The sequence below is a fragment of the Brassica rapa genome, chromosome A07 (genome assembly GCF_000309985.2).
Source record: "Brassica rapa cultivar Chiifu-401-42 chromosome A07, CAAS_Brap_v3.01, whole genome shotgun sequence".
Classification (NCBI taxonomy): domain Eukaryota; kingdom Viridiplantae; phylum Streptophyta; class Magnoliopsida; order Brassicales; family Brassicaceae; genus Brassica; species Brassica rapa.
Genome location: NC_024801.2, coordinates 13561696 through 13580840, shown reverse-complemented (window position 1 = coordinate 13580840; position 19145 = coordinate 13561696). Strand labels below are relative to the sequence as shown.

At 28.9% G+C, this 19145-nt stretch overlaps 2 protein-coding genes across 2 annotated transcripts; one reads left to right on the top strand and one right to left on the bottom strand.

The window, feature by feature from the left end:
- Window positions 1-446: 446 nt before the first annotated feature.
- LOC103829362 (ethylene-responsive transcription factor ERF012) lies at window positions 447-11525 on the top strand. The gene has a single exon (XM_033274972.1). The coding sequence runs from the start codon at window positions 1118-1120 to the stop codon at window positions 1775-1777; it is 660 nt and encodes a 219-aa protein (XP_033130863.1). The 5' UTR covers window positions 447-1117; the 3' UTR covers window positions 1778-11525.
- A 946-nt stretch (window positions 11526-12471) lies between these two features.
- Window positions 12472-17069, bottom strand: LOC103829360 (phosphatidylinositol 4-phosphate 5-kinase 3). The gene is made up of 3 exons (XM_009105027.3): window positions 14138-17069; window positions 13154-14039; window positions 12472-13072 (listed from the first exon to the last, which is right to left on the bottom strand). Exons 2-3 carry the CDS (start codon window positions 14020-14022, stop codon window positions 12682-12684), a joined length of 1260 nt encoding a protein of 419 aa, XP_009103275.1. The 5' UTR covers window positions 14023-14039; window positions 14138-17069; the 3' UTR covers window positions 12472-12681.
- Window positions 17070-19145: the final 2076 nt, after the last annotated feature.

The following is a 19145-nucleotide window of genomic DNA, read 5'->3' as shown; positions in this document are numbered from 1 at the left end:
CAATCACTTGGTTATTCCGGTCAAAATTATTTATCCATCACCAACTTTAGAGTGTAATCCGTGGATGAAATGTTTTATTTTTAGCTTTTATATGTTTTGGAAAGATCTAAACCCATTATCAAAAGCTTAGACAAGGTCGTATCATCTAGTAAAATAATTAAGTAAAATATTTAAAAAAAAAATATTGCAAAAAATAACATTTATGTGCACGTTGGGAGATTTTACCGTCAAGTTTCTTTTTAGAAAAAACAAGCGTGTGATACGGTAATCAGGGAGAGTAACTAAAGATTAAATGCAATAGTTGAACCGTTAGAGAATAAAACATAGAGCAACGCGGTCTCTTTCTTGGAAAGATCGTATATGACTTAACGCGTTAAAACGTAGCTGTAATGTGTAATCTCCTGACATAATAAGTATAGTCAATACTAGTATTAAAGAAAAATATCTTTGGTATATAAGTATATAACCAATTGACAGATGTCTACGTGATGACATATAACTGATAGTGATTGGTATCTTTATATATACATATTTTTCTCTAAATTCCAAGATGTTTTGTTAATTATATTTTAAATTAACATCCGAATTTTTAATAAGAAGATGCAGAACTATAAAAAGGTTAAAAGAAGGCCATGTTCGGGTTCATTCTTCGAACCCTAGTGCAGTGCGAAGCCTTAACATGCATCACATAAAGAATCCAAATTCGAATTAATAATAAGATCCCAAAAATATAATTTCATTTTATTTATAAATGAGAAAGGAACAAGTCTTAATGATAATGGACAATTTTCTATGATAAAAAAGAAAAATGCTACATTTGACAATTTGCTATGAGAAGAAAAACACCTGTCATGCACCACCAATGTCACATTCATATGCATGAAACCGTACCATATTACATTTGACTCTATTTTTTAGATTTATGTCTATAAATAATATTTCATTCTTCGTCTCCCATATCATCTCTCTATATAATATCCACCTCACATTAACACTCATCCAAAAATAGCTATACATAACAACACAAAACTCAAGAACAATATCTTCGTCACTTGATCAATACATCGTTGTCCAACCAGTCTAAGTAACCTACGGGCTACGGCAACAACATTACACCATGGTGAAACAAGAACCTAAGATCCAAACCAGCTCCAAGAAGGACATGTCTTTGACTTCACCATCTCATTCTTCATCTTCGTCTTCGTGTAAGAGCAAGAGCAAGAAGAATAAGATTAAGAAGTACAAAGGAGTGAGGATGAGAAGTTGGGGATCATGGGTGTCTGAGATTAGGGCACCAAACCAAAAGACAAGGATTTGGCTAGGCTCTTACTCAACAGCTGAGGCAGCAGCTAGGGCTTACGATGTTGCACTCTTGTGTATCAAAGGCCCTCAAGCCAATCTCAACTTCCCCACTTCTTATTCTTCTTCTCGTTTTCTATTAGACGAAAGTACCATTTTGTCCCCGAAATCTATCAAAAGAATTGCCGCTCAAGCTGCCAACAACTCATTCGACTTTTTTTCCCCTTGTATTTCGTCAGCCGTCTCGTCACCCCCCGATCATGATCAGCATCATGATGATGATGTGATGCAGTCTTTGATAGGGCCTTTCGTGGACTGTCGTGTGTCTTTGATGGATACATCATCATCATGGTATGAAATGCTATTCTTCGGTGATGGAGCTCCGTTTGATTACTACCCTGAACTGAATTCGACTATGAATATGGTCGATGAGTACTTCTACGAAGATGCTGATATTCCGCTTTGGAGTTTCAGTTGATCCGACGGTTCAGACTATATATATTTTTATCATTTTAAAATTTTTATAATATATTACTTAGTTTACCCTTGTGTAGTTATACTTTTTCAAATTCTTTGTTGCTTGGAGAGAATTGACGATGGATATGATAACTGACTGTAATATAATTGAAGCTTTATTTTATATATCAATATTGGGACCTATCAAATTTTTAATTTGCGGTGATTTAATAGGTGCCTAGGAAAATCACTTGAACAAGATGCAATTTCTGTCACTTTTTGACATTTCTCATGTGAATTTTCCTTTTAAATCAATGGTAATAACAATAAAGAATATAGTGTGTTGTATTGTATATGAATTTTTCCGTATGTTTATGAAATAAATCAGATTTTGTTTCATTTTTCAACTGGTTCACGTGTATATGATATGGCCCGAGTATCGACCTGATTTTTCTAATCCAGCACATTACCTTTGCTTTGAAATTCTGATTTAGTAACAAGAAACAGTTAATAATTATAAAAGTCTTAACATAATAAGATCATTATATTCTATTTTAATTTTAACGCAATAAGATCATTTATATGTGAGCAAAACTTTCTGGATCGATGTCTCTCTTACTAATTATTTAGTTGTTTGATTAAATATTATTATGAATAGTGTACTATATTCAGAGGAATCTTACTGTTTCATGTGCTTTGAAAATGTTTGGTATAGCAAATAATGCACACATTTCTTGGGCAAAAAGTTCATATATCTTTAAAACTTGAACTATATATAAAACAATGTAATAGGGGGTCAAGTGACCCCCTTCTTCAAAGCTTCCTCCGCTCCTGAGTGGATATGTATTCCGATCGTATTCAATGAATCTAAGATTATACGAATACCAAATATATGCATAAACAAATACATGATGTGAGTAAATTATGATATATGTTGGCTTTAAAACTTAATACAACAAAAGTATTGAAGATATATAATAGAAGGACATTATTCAGTGGGTTTTTCTTTTTCATATTTAGATCACGGGATCCCATACTTAAAAATATATATATAACGTGATTTAATAACACATTCATACGATTCTTAACTTTGTAGATTGTATCACAGGCAGTGCCGGCCCTGGGGTAAAGCGCAAGAAGCAGGTGCTTCAGGCGCCACAATCTATTATATTTTATGGGCGCCAAAACCATGTAAGTTCCTTTGGTAAGGTGGTTGTGTGTTTGAAAATTTTAACCGCAGGTGGCGGATTCGATTGTCAGCTTATCCAATCTTACTTTCATTTCTGCCCTTTGAATAATTTAAAAGATTTTGGACATGATATTTAACAGATTCGACCATCAATTCTTATTTCCTTTTCTAACAACTGTCTATATTTTTGGAGTACATAATATATCACAAATACCTAATTAAATAAATTTTTGTTTTAAATAAAATCAATTACATTTACGATTGAGACATTGATAACTTGATAACTCGTTTTAGGGAAAACCATATATTTTATTTTATTTTTTCAATTTGCTACGGCCATTAAATTATCTTTTGTTATTAATCTCTAAAGTTTTGACTTTTCTTATATATATTTTCTCTTGCTTTTTTTTCGCTATATCTTTTGTAAAACTTTATAGTTTTTTTTTTAATTTCTAAAACCATATAAAATTTTATTATAAATTTTATTTTAATGGCTGATAAGAATTTTATTATTATGATTAATGGGGCAATAATTTTTAATTCGCTTTAGGCGCCAAATGCACCCGGACCGGCACTGATCACAGGGACATCTAAACTCAGTTACTAGGACTAGACAATGAAGCCGTATGATTTGTCTCCTGCTCAATACTCTTTCCTGATCTGGGCTGCAGCGTACATGGACATTTTGTGTCCCATTACCGATTTTGTACCCACCTTTACGAATATTTGAAGACCACAAACATTGTTTTCAAATAGAAATATGTTATTTTTATAGTTTCTTTAACTATTATTTTTACTAGTTTCTCTAATTTTTTGTAGAAATATTAATCTTTAAAGGCCTATAGTTGATGTTATTTTGTTCGGACAAAGCTAAAATTCGCTTACCAAGCCAAGAGACTCGAATTCGAAAGGACAGAGTATGCGTGTACACACTTCTAAGATTATATACTGTTCGGATCATTGCTTCTTTGCTTGAAACTTCCTCAGTTTTGTGCTCACTTGAAATTGCTATGCTTAGAAAGTTACTATCCCTTTTTACCAAAAAAAAAATATCATCTTTAAACTTTTTAATAAAAAAATATATTAGACTTATGCCTATCAAATCTTTTCTCAGTATTAGAGTAAAGGGATAATTAGTCAATTACCCATATTAGAAGTCTATATTTGAAGTTTGTCCATAATGAGACACATCCAGTCCAACCTATACAATTAGAGAGATGAACTTACAAAGGTGCCCTTCCGTAGCAGCACTCCTGCAACTCATTCTGACAGTCTCTCTCCTCTGCAGTTCTCCCAGCCATTCTTTCTCCCTTCTCTTTCTTCTTTCTTACTCTCATTCTCTCTTTTTTTTTTTCTATTTCTCTTCATTTCTTTCTCTTTCTTTGAATGTCTTTGCTGATCCATCATATTTAAAACAAGATACATAAAATTTTAGATGCCAATATCTTGAAATTTCAACGAAATCCAAAGATGATCTGATACCAAATTTTGATAAGACTAGTAAAATTTATGATAGTGATTCTATTGATGATGAAAATTAGTAATTTTTATATATCTTTTATTTACATTTAGAACGCATGTGTTACCATTTTTGGGTATGGTGTATTATCATATATTTATAAAAATATGATACATGTCAAAAATGCTAACACTATAGTATATGTTATGATACTTATTTAATTACCAAGTTAAGTGGTATATGTAGGCGTTAAAAAAATCAATAACATGATACCAGTTTTTATAATTCAGTATTAGTTATTAATCCAATATATAATTTATCATGTAACAAATAAGTTAGTTACTAAAATATAAGTTAACGAGTAAAACAACACATATAGCATGTAACAATAGTTATGGTACATTGTTAATAATTAATGTATCATTTCAAAATTTATAGTAGCTGTTAACATAGGTATTAGCTGAAACTTTTCTTGTAACACATATAATAAATATACATATTTACATAGATATATTATTCTTTTCTATACGGTAATAAATATATTAGTTGTTAAGCCTCATGTTATTTTTCATTAGAACATAAATCATATTTTGATGTAGTGATTTGTTATAGGCAATTTATGAATGTAACACATTAAACTTTACTATTATACCATTAACAGTTTTAATAACGATAATCTAACTATTTTATATTAGTTGGTATCAAACTCAAACTCAAGTCATTGAATTGGTTCACTTGTCTAAGGTTGTATTTTTTTGAAAATAACTATAAAATGAGATGAGATGAAAGAAAAGTAGGAGAGGAAAGAAAAATAGGAGAAAAAGTGAAAAAATAGTTAAGAAAAAAAAATGAAAAAGAATTAGGAAATATAAAAAAAATTGACTAAAAATGAGATGACAAAAAGCTAAAGAATAACTTGTGTGTTTCGGGGAATGAATCACAAAACAAACATGTACATATAGGTTTCAGAGGAACTGACACTACTGACCTATGGATGGACATGCAGGAAGGATAAAATCGTCATACAAATATTAATGTCCATTCATGTGTATAGAGCTAATTAGTAACCCGATTATGACAAAAGCCAATTAACTCTAGAGTAAATAGGCTTACGAGTTGCATTGAACATAAAGATACTCGCACGTTAATTTTACGCTAGTGAACACCTGCAATGATCTGGGCCTGGCTTTCGAGTTTAAGTGGGGACTACTATGCAATTTCAGAGTTTCAGTATTCGAATGACGAAATATACAGTGTTTGAATAATTATATTCGATGAAAACTACTACTAGCAAATAGCAAAACTCGTGATGAAATAATAATATTCGATGATATACAGTGTTTCTGAAGTGTTGTCTGATCATATATTTATTGTGGTCATCATAAGCAAACAAAAAAAGTTTTACAACGGAATGAATAATTGTGGTCAAGTTACAAAAAAAAAATAATTGTGGTCATGCTTAAGATAATATATAATCTACGAATGTCAAGATAGTCGACTGGAGTAGGCTTTTAATACACAGTCTTTCCACGACTAGATTTTTCTACTTATCCTGATACTGAAAACTGGCGGCGGATGACAGGCTTATCATTCTTTTGACGTATTGAAGAAGATTGATTTCATAACCACTGAATAAGAAAAATACAATAAAGTACTATATATTTAAACAAAGTTTTTGTTTTGATTTTTTTTTGGTCGCTTTCAAAAATCAGTAGGTACCAAACATGCGATGCCAAGCTCTGCACGCCAAACACTTCCGTATTGAGAAAAGAGACTTCGTACCAAAAAAAATTGTTTGCTAGTAACCTTAAGATAATAATTGATATATTATGGTTTTTACCAGTTTTTAATCATAGTATAAATCTTATTTAGAGTTTTTATATTATGTTCCGAATCTATTTTAAAGTTTTTTTAGATCTAGATATATTTTAGAGTATTATGAAATTATAAAACTAAAGATGACGAAACTCGTATCTATGCATGAAAATAAAAGCCAGAGCCGAGATTTTGAAAAAATGTTGATCGACATCTTTTTGGTGTCGCTTGACACCGACGCGATTATGTGGGCAGACTCGGAATCAAGTTTGGGTCAAAAAATTCTACAAATTATAAAATTATCATTGGGCCACTTTTAGACCTATTTATAGTTTTTACTTTTAGACTAAACTTTTTAGAATTTTTAGAGAGTTTTTGAAGAAAAGATCAGAAGACTCTTTGAGAAATTTGATTGACACTCCAATGTTTCGATCTCTACTTTCTAATGCAATTCATTGGATCCTTCACATGATTGTTTTTATTATTTGTATTATAAAATAGCTAACTAAAAATATGATCATAGAATAATCGACAACTACGAGAGTGGGTTCAACTCTTGAATATAATTCTGTTGAGCTAGGTTAATAAATACAGTGAGGGTTGGTTTAGAAAACTAGTGACATATTGAACTGAACATTAATGCTTATCTTGAATAATTGAATTCAAATACGAGAGTTGGAATAATAGGATTTAGACATCTGATTGGACTCGTAGCGAAAGCTGGATATCTAACTAATTGAATTCGAGTTATAAGACGGTTCGTATCACACCCTTAATATCTATAGATTTGAGTTCTGATTGGTTATTTGAATTCCCAAAGTGTTGACGCTTTTTCCTTATATCTCACAACCGATTTTATGTCTTTTAATATTGTTACATAATTTCAATTTTAAAGTTTATTGTGTGATCCACGCTTCATATGGATTCGATTTTTAAATACTGCAATCAATCTCTTATTTGAACAAGTTGTTATAGGATAATTTGAGCACATCAATATTTTATGTGTAATTGTATTTAAGCTGAAGTTCATATGCTTTGTCTTTTATCGAAACCCTCACACCTGTTGTCCATTTCCTTTTACAAGCCATATCGTAATGATGTGCCTTGCAGTTTTTTTGTTTTAACTAAAATTAAAAATTAAGGCAATATCTTGACAATCTTCTTACAATGGATATGTTAAAAATAAAAACAGTTAGGTGTTTTATCCGCATATGCATGCATAATCTATCTTACAAATAATTATTAATATTTAAATAACATGATAAATTATTCTGTATATTCTTAATCATTTAAAAAAATTTCAATTTTTTATTTTCATCTCAGTTTATTCATCTTAACACAAAGGAAAGCTAAAAAGCTATGAAACCATGAGCCATAACAACATATCAAATATTTCACACAATAAAATAAAGTAAGAATGTGAATTTTGGGTCTCTCTTAATCTACTTTACATTTTTAAACCAGAGATGTAGTGTCTAAAACTTTTAAACACACAAAATCCATGTAAGAACAAAATGAATAAAAAGTAAATAAAAATAAAATTTAATGATAATTTAGAAGAAATTTTTTTTTCTTAAAACAAATTGAGATAATGATAATATTTCATTGGTTACTAATAAATATATTGACCTATCTTAATATTTCTAGATCTAGAGAGAGAAGGGAGAAACCAAGCTTTGATGTTGTTGATATATATAGCCCTTCATGCAAGCAACTCGAACCATCTGCACAAAATGATTGAACCACTGGAAAGAGAACATTTATATCAGCGAAAGTGATGAAAAGAATGCAAGCAATTAAAACAATCAGGACACACTATATATACCTATAGGATGAAAAAACTATAACCGAGACAACTTGGAATGAATGAGAAAAAAGAAACTTATAGAATTTAAAACCTCTTACATCACATGACAAAGGACAAAATAAGAATTGGTCTTAACTCGTAAAATTAAAAAAATGTCTAATTATGAAATTTGTAATAGTTATATTATTTAAACTAATAAATTAGTGACTCAAACTAAAAACTAATAAAAACATGACAAATAAGCAAAATTATCTAAAATGGAGAACTAACAAATAAGCAAAATCACTAATAATTTCTAATTATAAAATTTATAATAGTAATATTATTTAAACTAATAAATTAGTGTCTCAAACTAAAAACTAATCAAAACGTGACAAATAAACAAAATTAGCTAAAATCATGGAGAACCTGACACATAAGCAAAATTACTTCTCAAATAATAGTATAGATAGATAATCTACCATGATATCACATGTTTCAAGAAAAAATTCTACCAGAATATCACCTCATAAAACATCTTTAATCCTTTTCTCTTTTTAAAAAAAAATAGAATTTAGAATAAAATGTTATAAGTAATACTTTATTTTTTATTTTATAATAGAATAAAAATGAGTTTAATCTATAAATAGAGTAATATATTTATTTTTTGTTTATTACTCTATTTTCTATTTTAAAATATAGTATTATCAAAATATTATAAAATTACTCTATTTTGAAAAATAAAATAAAAATATTAAACCATGATAACAACTCATATTAAAGGATGATATCAATTCAATCCACACATATGATATATATCATACTTACTATTCAATGTATTTGTTGCAGAATAATCACTATTCAACCTGTTATTGCAGAACACAGTTAAATTTTGGAATATAGAATATCAATTATGTAATTTAGTACCTAGTTAGCATTCACGTGTAACTAAAACTCGAATCAATAATTGCATTTTCATCAAAAAAAAATTTAATTGCATTTAAAATAAATTTAAGGATACACAATTTTTGTTTTAAAATAAATTTAAGGAGTAATTGGGAAGATGGGCCAACCAAATGGGCCCATAGACAAACTCCAAATTTTTAAGACATCAGGTAGAAAAGACAACTTGAGTTTATTTTGTTCAAATAATGCAACTTGTAATTATGTTGTCTGTTTGCATGTTTGTAGTTAGTTACATAAAAAGAGAAGAAAAGATCAATGCTAAAAAAGTAAATATATGAATAAATATATATAAGATAGTTTCAATACTATTGAAAGCATGATAATTGCGTTGGAGATGTTTACTCGTCAACTCATATTTTGAATTTCAAATAATGAAAAGTTGAAAAATGGATAGTGTGGATATTAGTATTATACTTATGCCAGATAAACGATTACACAGGGGTTTAATATTGGTTTGAAACATTTGCACTCTCTTGCATTAAATAATAAAATTTTCAGAAAAATGATTATTCGAGATGAAGCATAGACATGCATTCCTCCACTTCCGACTTTAGTTATTTAGTAGTTTTTAATCTTAATGTTATAAATTATTTTATCTTAGTTAATACTATAAATAATTTATAAATATAGGTCGATGTTTTTTTCAGTTTTTAGGTCTTACAAATCAATTATTGAGGGTACGTATATATGTCTATTGAGTATGTTATCATATGTTGTTGACCATTAATGCATGCTAGAACTTAAAATATTCTTGAAAAACCTTTATAAAATAAAGAAATTACAATATTCTCATTTTTCTTTTCCTTCTTATTGTAAAAGTAACTCGTTGTCGTAGCTAAATATTCTTTTTTTTTTTTTTGTCGTAGCTAAATATTCAAACCTAAAATAGATGCATTTAAAAATTTTAGGGCGAAGTGCTATTTGTTTCCGGGAATCTATAGACCAGTGATTATCTCTCTGCAGGATAATTAATTTATGTGGAGTTGTTAGCGACTTCAAAGTTTGAAATTAAATGAAATTAAACATTTGAGTTAAAATGCTGTCTGAAATTTTTACATGCGGGGCTGTAATTAAGAAACAAAGATAATTAAATGAATAGATGTGTGATAATTGTATATATTGCTATAGAATTAGAGATGAAATATACCAAATGAATAGATGTTGGTACATATACTAATCTTTGCTTGGAGTATTATCTGATGTGACCAATCCAACAAGAAACCATGTGATTAGTGGCGTATATAATTCATGAATATAAGAAAGGGAAAGGGAAAGGGATAAGGTCAGATATATAAATTCAATAACATCCTCACATATATGATTATCGATAAAGACACGTGGCTGCTTCCACATTTCTTTTATGCGACGAAACATGTATGGTATTGGATGTGTTATTGTCGACTTGCCGTAATCAAACTAGTTTTTCTTTTTTTTTTAACTACTGAGCATGTCTATTTCTATGATTGATTAAGTAGTCTGATATTCTTATTTATATCCATAATGATACAACTAAGTACACATTGCTATCATCTAGAATTCAAATTTCAAAGTAACGAAAAGAAACCGATTTCAAATTTGCCTTTATGAGTAAAGTCAATACAAAATAAAACATTGATATTGACGCCGCATCGCAAAGTCGGGGTCAATATGTTGATACATAAAGTTCTTGAACATATTTTAGAAGTATGGTATATTTTTGCAGACTTATTCAAACTCGAATATTTGGAACAAAATTAAACTGCCAAGTGCTAACGTTATACTCCCTCTATTTTTTGTATGTAGGTACTAGGTAGTTTTAGTTGAATGCACACAGATTAAAAAATGTATTATTTATTTTTAAAATATCATTTGATATATACATCAAGTATAGTTAAACCAATCATAAATAAATCTATATTTTACGTAACAATAAAAGTAGAAGTTACATGGAATAATAAAAGAAACTTATATTTTGAAACAAACAATTTTTTTTTAATCTACTTATAATGTGAAACACAGGGAGTGGAAATTAATAAGAATCCAGATAACAATGTAGCATTTTAAAATGCAGAAAACAATTAAATAGAATTATTGCATTGTCGGATACTAGGAGCAGAGACCATAAATGTGTTATGGTATAGTATGGTACCAATGTTATGGTAGTATGGTACCAATGCAATTGATGTTTTCTGGATCACGACATTGGGTCATTAGTTTAGTCGCTATGTTTTGGGGAATGTCAAGCTGAGCGCCGAACATAATCTTCTTCTTCATCCTTCTCCCCTTTTTTTATTTTTATTTTCGTGGGCAATTAAGAACATCTCCATAAAGGAAATCTATTTTAAAGTTTCTAAAATTCTATATTTGAAGTTTAAAGATGTTATTTTCCAAAAGCAAAATTTCAAACTCAATTTCAAAACTACTTATATTCTATAATATAGTCCTTATATTTGTCATAACTAATTTGAATTCATAACACTTTTATAAATAATTAGCACATATATAAACATATCACAACAATATTAATTAATAAATATTCTATTAAAAAAATAGCTTAATTAATATTAAACTTCAAACAAAATATCATATTATTCCATAAAAGATTTTCGTAATGCATATATGATCTATTAGTACATTTCAAAATAAAAATGACTCTCCTCATTTTTATTTTGTAGATTACAAGCTAAAAGTTGTTGAAATGAGATGATATTGATACTTGTAAATACATTAAATCGGAACAAGAAAGTAAAAAATGAACATAAAATATTGCTAAAAGACTAATTTCTTTTCGATGATATTAATACTCGTGAATATATTCGATATGAACAAGAAATAATTGTAAGAAAAAGACATCAAAAACAATAACAACAACAACCATCTTCACTAACACAAAAAAATTTGGACAATATTTGAAAATTTTGAAGGTTCCAGATCAAACTTACCTGATTATTAGTGTTGTTGTAATATTTAAATTTGTGTAATAGTTATGTCTTCATGTAAATTTTTAAAATCTTTTTGTAAAATTTCTTTTGTATATTATTGTTGTCTAAATTTAGTTTAAAATATTTTAAATCTTATTTTAAAGTTTTATTTAATTTTATGTGTAAATTTAAAATCTGTAAACAAAATTTACAATATTTATGAGATATAATTTTTTTAGGATTAAAATAATAAACTAGAAAATATTTATGAATCATAAAGGTGATGTGTGATTATAGGGACCAAAATGCAAATAAAAATATTAAACTTCAAATTTGAAGTTTTGAATAGTGAAATTTCAAATATAGAGTTTTACTTGAAGTTTTGAAGTTTCTTTTTGGAGAGTAAAAATATTTGTATTTGAAGTTATAAAGTGTCTTTTGGAATGTTCTAAATAGTATAAAATTTGTGTAATAACGGAGTAAAAAGTTTGCCATTAGTTGTAACAAAAATATAAAATCGTCATGTTAGTGATCCAGATCAAGATCATAATAATATCAATCTAACATCACTTCTTCCAAAGATACGATAAAAAAAAACAAATAAAAAGGCTCCATCATCAATCAAGCCGTTGATTTAAAAAAAAAGAAGATTTCCCATTTTCTTTTATGTACAAATTGTTACAGAAGTAGTAATAAAGATCGAAAATCACATTGTTAAAAAAAACCTCTGAACCAAGCTTACATTCTTTTAGCTTCAATCAGGGTTACAGATTACACCGGTAACAAACCAAAAATTTACAATTTTCTTTTTTTAACTTTGACAAAATTTACCATCCATCTGATTCTGAACCGCTTTAACCGCAGCAACTCTTGCAGCCGTTGCAGCCTTATTAGCTGCAGCCACAGCTCGACTCACTTGTTCATCTACTCGTCTCCGGTTCTCTGCGGCCTTCTTTGCCGTTTCTCTAGCAGCCTGAATCGCTCTGCGTACCGGCTCGCTCGTAGAATGAAGAGATGTTACAAGATTCCCTGAATCCCATTCACCGGATTTAGCATCACCAGTTCTAAACGAGTAAGCACCATACCCTTGCTTACGACCTTCATGCCACGCTCCTTCATAACAATGACCATTAGCAAAACGATACATACCAAACCCATGTATTTTGTCTCCAAAATATTCTCCTGCATACTTATCTCCATTTCTACAACACATAAAACCAAAAAAAATTATTCATGTTTTTAAATTTCAATAATTAAAAGTTACTGATGATTTATTTATTTACCTGAAATGGTAAGATCCAAGCCCATGCTTGACACCAAATCTTGATTCACCAACATAAGAACTACCATCAGCACAAGACTGAACACCAAACCCATAGCTTTGACCATTTAGCCACTCACCAGCGTAGCAATCACCAGTGTAGAATCTGTAAACTCCATAACCATGTCTAAGACCATGCCTATACTGACCTTTGTACCTACTTCCTCTAGCCCAGCTTTCGATCCCATGACCATCGTATCTCCCATCGACCCAATCACCTTCGTATCTCCCTCTCACGAAGTAGTAGTAAACACCACTCCCGTTACACTTCCCTTTGTGAAACTCCCCTTCGTAGAAGTCTCCGTTGCTGTAGAACTGAACACCTTCTTTAACGAACCGCTTGGTGGCCTTCTCCGGTTTGGTTTCGGTTTCGCCGATGTACCATTGAACCGGTTTTGACCGGTTCTTGCTCTGAAAGCCTTTGGTGATTGCGAGTTTGGTTTGGTTGAGAAGTGTTTTGTTCCTGGAGGCGAGGAAGAGAGCGACGGCGACGAAGATCAGAGCAAGGAGGAGGTTCTCGGAGGTGAGAAGCTCATCGGTTTTGGAGAATACAACGAAGAAGAAGAAAGAGGAGAGACTGAGAAAAGAGAGAGAGACCATCGTGAAGGCTAGACCCGGATTGATTCGGGTTAACCCGGTTCGAGGACTTGACCCGAATGGTTTAGGCGGGTATCTCCTCTGCTTCTCTTCTTTCTCTCCGGCTTCTAGATCTTGCTTCTGGTGAGGGACATCGTCGGAGATTAAACTAAAGATGTGAAAAGACGAACGTACCGTCGACGGTGACCGGAGCAACGACGACTGTGTCCTCGTCAGCTTCGCCTGACCTTCCATTTTAAAGTTTTCTAAAACTATAAAACACGGAAAAAGACAAAACCTCCGATCACGAAAGGGTCACAACCGAAGTTCTCGATTTCTCCGGCAACATCTCAGGCGAGAGTACACTAACCTCCGCGTCACCGTCGTAACAAGCATCACGAACGCGAGAGAGATAACGATCCTTAACTACACGAGTTACAGTGAGTTTTTGCTCTCTTTGTCTATCAATTTTCCGGTACCTGAGACATCTAACGGCGAAGCTCAATATGTTTAGACTTCAGAGAGAGACAGGAGAGTTGAACTGGTCTGGGTTTGAGTCTATTTAAAAGGAGAGGAATGAAACTGATAATTATTATAGACCGTTAGATTAAGATCTGATGGTTGATTTATGAGAGAAATTAAAGATAGCCGTTGGATTAGAGGAAGAGAAAGTCCCGGTCGTGACGGGAATATATATAGGTCGACGGATTCAGACATGAACGATTTTGTAGCTTTACTGTTGCAAGGCTGGCACGTGCCACTACACACACAGTCACAGATAAAATACTAATTAAGCTTTTTTCTTTTCTTTTGGGCTCTTAAGTAATTCTTTCTTTCTGTTTACCAAAAAAAAAAAAAAAGTAATTCTTTCTATTTTATTAAATAGATTTGCAAAAATATTACAACTTTTCCACAGTTTTTCTATTTTCAGTTTTAAATTCAATCTGCCAAAGGAATAAAGAGATTTGGGCACCACAAGAACTTTACAGTTTTAATATTTTCTAGATTGTATATTTCTACTCAACGTGTCAAATTATTTTTTCCGTTAGAAAACAAAAAAAAACGTATAGATTTTGAATATTTCCAGTGTTCATTAATCATTAGTGCTGTAGAGGAAAGAATGAAGTATTGTATTTTACAAAAAAAATAAATAATAATGAAGCATTGTATGTAGGGGCCCTTTGATCAAAAAAAACTTTCATTCATATAGCTAGCAAAACAAACAAACTGGATTTAAACATACTGGAAGTTAAATAAATTTTTTTTTTTTAATAAATTATTTATTAGTCCGCACTTTATAGTAGACTTCAAAACTGGATATTATTTTCATATAAATAAATTTAATATTTTAAAGTAGCGACATCTGCACTTTTCATGCAATAATACTCTTTTAATGTTACCTTAATTTTTTTAATCGTTTATAATGGTTATGACATTAATATTTAAACTTCGTCAAACAAAAATGACTAAAAGATTTTCAACCCACTTCTATATTTAATTCTACAATAGCATTAAAAAAAAAACTATTTCAGTCCATATCTATTTCTGTTTATAAAATAAAAATTGCTATTTTTCTTCCATTTATAGATCTCTATACTTTACTCTATATTTGAAGATTTTTATTATGAAAAATACATTGAAGCATATTTTATTTATATTATAGAAATCTTGTATTTTAGAGAAAAAAATAGAAAAATATATTAGATATGGTTTATGTGAAAATTCTAAAATTTTTATATAAAAATACAAAGTTTCGTGCATTTCAAAACTAACCTTAAAAAGTTTTGCACAATGAAACCGTAAACCTTCATATTTATGTTTTTTCTTAATATTATTATCAATTTTTTATTTTATCATTTTAATCCTTATAATTTCATATATCTTAGCACTATATATATTTTATAATTAACTATAATATAGAAAATAAAATATTAAAATAGTACTAAAATTTCTAATAGTTTCAAAATGTTATATATATAAATATGGCTTAATCAAAAGTCACTGATGTTAATGAATTCATCATATTATTACCTCATGTTCAAATTGAATATATTCATAAAGAGTATTATAAACTACATTTATTGTATATTTTATATTTATGATACAAGTTGTAGAATATTAATTATTTTCAATAAATAATAAAGTGTAAATTATAAAACTTAGAAAACTCATTATAAAGCTTTAATTTTGGAAAGTAACACTATCAAACCTTAAATTTGAAGTTTAGCAAAAAGTAAAAAAAAAGTTATTTTACAGATATTCTAACATAGTTATATGGATTAAAAATAGTTTTAAGTACTCAAAATTGAATTTTACTCACATATATTGGTCTGAATAGCGACATGTTAAACAACTGCGGTGCGATTCTAATAATAACAAAAATATATATATACATATATATTTATAAAGATTTTTGTTATTATTAACTAGTGCAGGCGATAATTCATTATTATATTTAAGATTCAATTTAATATTTTTAAATACAGGAAATTTGTATATCCTAATTAAGAATTTGTTTGAAGTGGGAAAAACTTTGTTACTCAGATTAGATGAAATATATCTAGCTTATCTAAAACACAAAAATCCTGATAAATCACACATAACGCCAATTGTACATGTTTATGTTTTGAATTGGTTTAATTGTATATGTATAACTTATATTTAGATAATTTCAACATTGTGTTCAAATTTAGTTTACGGCTATCACCTTATATAACATATTTGAAAACAAAACTAGTATGACTAAATATTGAGTGGAGATAAAAAAAATCTGGTTTTGGATCATTTTTTCTTCTGGTTAAGATAAAATTATATCTATTTAGTTTATCTAAATTGAACTTTAATAGCATATAAGAGAACCTGGAGACATTTTATGTAGTATTTCAGAAAAAAAATAGTTAAGGGAAAATAGAAAAAGACATAAAATTATCTTAAATCAAATGCTTTTAGATACCCATCAGAACTTTTTATGCCACATATATCTTTTAAAATGGTTCAATTTTTCTGAAAATAGTAAAATATAATTTAATTACATTTAAATATAAATATTATTTGTCCAGAACTCCATGTGAGATATTTTCCTGATGAGGTTGCTCTAACATACATAAGTGTATTTATCAAGTTATGTGTACTAACAAGTAACAACATCCAACAACATCGTTGAATTCATTTTATTTTTGGTAAGAAATATGGTGGGAGATCTGCCAGCAGGATGGTTGAAACCGATTAGTTACTTATATAACGGAATTGTTGTTTTTTCAAAAGAAATATTAATGGCGAAGAAAAAAAAGAGGGGTTGGATCAAATTAAGTTAATGTAAACAAAACCATTTCTCACTCACCAAACATGCCGTTTGGTGTAAATGAACAAACTTGGTCGTCCTGTAAATACTAAACTAGATTTTAACCCACGCACCCGCGCGGGTGTATTTTTCAAAAATATTTTGCTACTTGTTTTTTATGTTAATATTAGTGCTTGAAAAAAATCAAAATCTGAAGAATGAAACCGATCTTGATCTGAAAGTGTAATACCAAACCCGAACCAAAATTGATAGCAAAATATTTTGAAAAATATGTTAATATTTAATCTGCGCGCCTGCACGGATGTATATTTTGAAAAATATGTTGATATTTGTTTTTCATGTAATTATTAGGGTTTGGCAAAATGAATCCGAGGAACAGACCCGATACCGATCCGAAAATATAGTACCAAACCCGAACATAAATTGATTAAATATTCAAATTATTCAAAGTTTTGTTATTTAGAGATTCAAATCTGATCCGAACCGAAGTATTCAGATACTTATATATTTAATTATATTTAGATTTAACATATATAAAACATCAAGAATTATACTTTTAAATTGGTTTAAATACTTGAAAATATATATAGATAGTCAAAAGTAAATATCTGAAATAGTTAAGGTATACTCAAATCACCAAAAATACTTAAAATATTTATTGATTTTGTATCCAAAAATTTTAAATGCCAATTGATATGTTAAGCTTAGGTATTCTGACATATGTTATTTAAATTTATAGGAAATATATTATTTTATTTATAGATTTTGAGAAATTTAAAATATATAATGATTTAAAACTTTAAAAATAATTTAAATGGATCCAAACTCGAACCAAACCCGCAAAGGTCTGAATCACACTCAAACCAAAATTTAGAAACATCCTAATAGGGCTGAAATCTTTGACCCCGGAAATCTGAAATGCAAATCGATCAGAACCAAACTCGTATGGGTAACCGAAAGTCTATCCCTAGTCATTATTATGTATCGTATATTGTCATCATATAATTAATCATATTTTATATGTACCATCATATAAATAATTACATATATTATATTTTTAAAACTTAATATGAAATATAAAAACTATAATTTGAGTTGGTATTTCAAATTGGGCTTCGTATTGTATTTTTCTTATATATATGTTGACAACATTTTTTATAATGGTTATTGAAAAATAGTTTAGTAAAAATCCATTTTTGAATATATGTATATTTTTCAATCAATTTATGATATAAATCAATTTTGAATTATTATTTTGATTTGAAATATGTATATAAAGTTTAAATTTTGTTTTATGGTTAGTTTAGAAAAAAAAGTTTTAGGCAATTAGATTGACTCATTTTAAAACTGGCTCAAATAGATAGTTTCTTATAATATGATGGATTTTCAATTTTTCTTAATAACATAAGCCCATTAATTTTTTGCTTAATAATACTATCCTTGTTTTCAAACAAAAGTAATGGTTATTGAAAAAGAGTTTAGTAAAAATTCATTTTTGAATATATGTATATTTTTCAATTAATTTATGATGTAAATCAATTTTGAATTATTATTTTGATTTGAAATATGTATATAAAGTTTAAATTTTGTTTTATGGTTAGTTTTGAAAAAAAAGTTTAAATGATTTGACTCATTTTAAAACTGACCCAAATAGATAATTTCTTATAATATGATGGACTTTCAATTTTTCTTAATAACATAAGCCCATTACTTTTTTTGCTAAATACTACTATCTTTATTTCCAAACAAAAGTAATATTTTTTTAAAAGACTACAATCCATGTTACCAAACACTCTTATTTTTTAAACTCATATACATGTTTCCAAACAATCTCATTTTGTACTTCAGTTTTAATAAGATAGATGAAATATAAAATTATACCATCAATTCGATTCTTATAATAGTTAGATGAAACGACGCAGAGTCGGCAACAATATACTATTTTCATACTTGTCGAAATCACACATGACACAACCCATGGGAGAGTTGTCTTGTTATTATCTCCATTTGATCCCATGAACTTATAACATGATGACTACTTTATTGCTAAGAGCATCTCCAAAAAGGAACTCTATTT

Excerpts from the sequence above, each read along its gene's own strand:
- LOC103829362 (XM_033274972.1), top strand. The coding sequence starts at position 1,118 with ATGGTGAAACAAGAACCTAAGATCCAAACCAGCTCCAAGAAGGACATG.
- LOC103829360 (XM_009105027.3), bottom strand. The coding sequence starts at position 14,022 with ATGGAAGGTCAGGCGAAGCTGACGAGGACACAGTCGTCGTTGCTCCGG. Across the intron at positions 13,073-13,153 it reads CTTGGATCTTACCATTTCAG|AAATGGAGATAAGTATGCAG; the intron begins GTAAATAAATAA and ends TATGTGTTGTAG.